Source organism: Rhagoletis zephyria, unplaced genomic scaffold (assembly GCF_001687245.7).
Source record: "Rhagoletis zephyria isolate East Lansing unplaced genomic scaffold, Rhagoletis_zephyria_1.1 Rzeph_scaffold_02323, whole genome shotgun sequence".
NCBI classification, from domain to species: Eukaryota; Metazoa; Arthropoda; class Insecta; order Diptera; family Tephritidae; genus Rhagoletis; species Rhagoletis zephyria.
The window spans coordinates 62,804-65,545 of NW_016159407.1; the positions used below are offsets into that span (position 1 = coordinate 62,804).

The following is a 2,742-nucleotide window of genomic DNA, read 5'->3' on the forward strand; positions in this document are numbered from 1 at the left end:
AAAAAAAAAAAAAAAAAAAAAAAAAAAAAAAAAAAAAAAAAAAAAAAAAAAAAAAAAAAAAAAAAAAAAAAAAAAAAAAAAAAAAAAAAAAAAAATGCCACCCCATACCAATTCCAATTTCTGAAACAAGGTTGCATTGCATTATAAACCACATTCTTAAAGGCACGCGGAAGTAGTTGGCAGGTGTAGACGTTGGGTAATTGTATTAATTCGGAGTGCTGGACATTGGCAATACCGCACATCAGCAGGTGAATTTTGCGTTGAGCACGCCAAAATTGTTTACATTATAATAAATAAAATATATAAGATTTTAGTGATATATTAACGACATTTTTACATATGTGGCTAAAATGAAGTATTGTCGTTGTATGTGTGGTGAAATATGGGCGATTTGTGCGTTTGTGTGTGTGTATTAAGTGAATAAAAAAGGTGGTATTGTGAAAAAGTTTTTTCTTAATAACTTTTGATCGGGTAAAAAAGTTAATTTCCACTTTCGGATTCTTGTTACTGGGGTGCGGACACGTCTAATGGTACCCCCTTTCCTAAATTTTGATGAATTTTAGGGGTTGAAAGCCCACCTAGATAATTACCGAAAATATTCTTATTTTGTACGAACAATTTACAGATAATGCCTTCCATAATTTTTTACAAATTTCCAATTTTATTTGTTTTTGTTATTTTTATGGCCTTATAACAATTATATTCAACAATTTTTATGAGCTCGAGGCCGTATTAAATGCACTTATTGTGAAAAGCAACAATAACTTGAAAAAATGGTAGAAGTGATAGCTATTTCGGAAATCACCACATTTCCTCATCAGACTTCTTTCAGTAGGATTCGAACCGACGATCACCACTGACTCAGCCAGTTGCCTACGCACTGTGCTAAGTTTGTCTTGTTAATTCTTGTTGCTTATTTTCCACTATTTCACTTTGCTAAGCCAACTACAATCAAGCGCAGCTATTCCGCTGCAATTCACTTGATCATGTGGTTGTTGGTTTTGTTGGTTTTTGTTAATATTTCTATTATTAGAATGTTTTACTTTTAGGTGTGCTCGTCCTTAAGTTATTTGTTTTTGTTATTTTTATGGCCTTATAACAATTATATTCAACAATTCTTATGAGCTCGAGGCCGTATTAAATGCAAACTTATTGTGGAAAAGCAACAATAATTTGAAAAAATGGTGGAAGTGATAGCTATTTCAGAAATCACCCCATTTCCTCATCAGACTTCTTTCAGTAGGATTTGTATAAGAATAAAACGTCCTTGTTGCTTCAATACAATTTCGCTACTAAATTTTTTAAGCCATAACCAGATCTGGTCTACCTAGGCGAACAAATCTCATATACATCTATATGTACAATGTATATACGTATTCTCAACATTAAAATGGGTAGCGGTAGTTCAAATAGAATCACGCCTTATTTTACCAAACGGCACATATCTGCATTATATGCGTATGTATATATGTGCATATTTAGAAAGAAGAATCCACAAACAGTAACTCTCAGCAAAGGCTGTGCGTACATATGTACGTGCATACATATTTCTGTATGAGGGTGGTTCGCAAAGACTGTTCAAGGCGATTCGTTGGCGTTAGGAAGGTGGTTCGAAGATATCGCTTGCCATAATTTCATACATCCTGCCCGGCTGAACCCTCGTGGTTCAGTATATCTTCATCGGGCCCAGTAAGGCGGCATACGTTCTGAACGGGCCGCTGACAAGTGTGTTTGACGAGATGTCCATCCGACGTCTTCTGGCCGCTGTGGTATTCCACCGTAACAACTCGAACGAGGCCATCACTGCCTGGATGGACAGCGGCTATACGTCCGATGCGCCAATGGGCAGGCGGCAAGTTTTCGTTGAGGATTAGCACAACATCATCACAGCGGAGATTGGGTTCTGAGCGTGTCCATTTACTCCGTGACTGCAACGACATCAGATACTCGTGCTGCCAGCGATTCCAAAAGTGTTCGTACATACGTTGAATACGCTCCCAGTATTGCAGACGATTGTCTGGCACGTCACGTATAACCGGCTCTGTTCGGGAAATCAGCGGACGGCCTACCAAAAAATCACCAGGTGTGATGCCTAGCCCGCCATCGGGATCATCATGTAACGCAACGAGCGGTCGGGAGTTCAAGCATGCCTCAATACGTACTAAAAGCGTGCTTATTTCGTTAAATCGCAAGGTCTGCCTACCTAGAACTCGATATAAATGTTTCTTGGCTGAACGAACGGCAGCTTCCCAGAGCCCACCGTGATGGGATGCAGATGGTGGGATAAATTGCCAGTGCGTTCCTACCTTGGCTACGTGTTGCTGCGCGTACGTATCTAGCCACTGCTCTAGATTTAGTTTCATCAGGCGGCTGGCCCCGACAAACTGCGTGCCGTTATCGCTATAGAGGACGCTGCATGCTCCACGACAACTTATGAATCTATCGAAGACATCGATGAAGGCCCGCGTAGACAAGTCTTCCGCCAGCTCGATATGTACCGCCTTCGTGGCCATGCAGACGAAGAAAGCTGCATATGTCTTTGTTGTGATATTTGACCGACGTCCGCCAAGACGGACGTGGAACGGTCCACAGTAGTCCAGCCCAGTGCGAAAGAAGGGAGGAGAAACAAGTACTCTGGAACCCGGAAGCGAAGCCATCTGTTGTTGCTGATGTATATGTGACTTAACCACAGCTCGCGCATGTAAAATCCAAACTTGACGGCGAAGGTACTGGAGCATCTGC

At 40.8% G+C, this 2,742-nt stretch overlaps 1 protein-coding gene across 1 annotated transcript; it reads right to left on the minus strand.

Annotated features, from left to right (window-relative positions):
- Positions 1 to 1,634: 1,634 nt before the first annotated feature.
- LOC108366584 (uncharacterized) lies at positions 1,635 to 2,513 on the minus strand. The gene has a single exon (XM_017621033.1). The coding sequence runs from the start codon at positions 2,511 to 2,513 to the stop codon at positions 1,635 to 1,637; it is 879 nt and encodes a 292-aa protein (XP_017476522.1).
- Between the last annotated feature and the right edge of the window lie 229 nt (positions 2,514 to 2,742).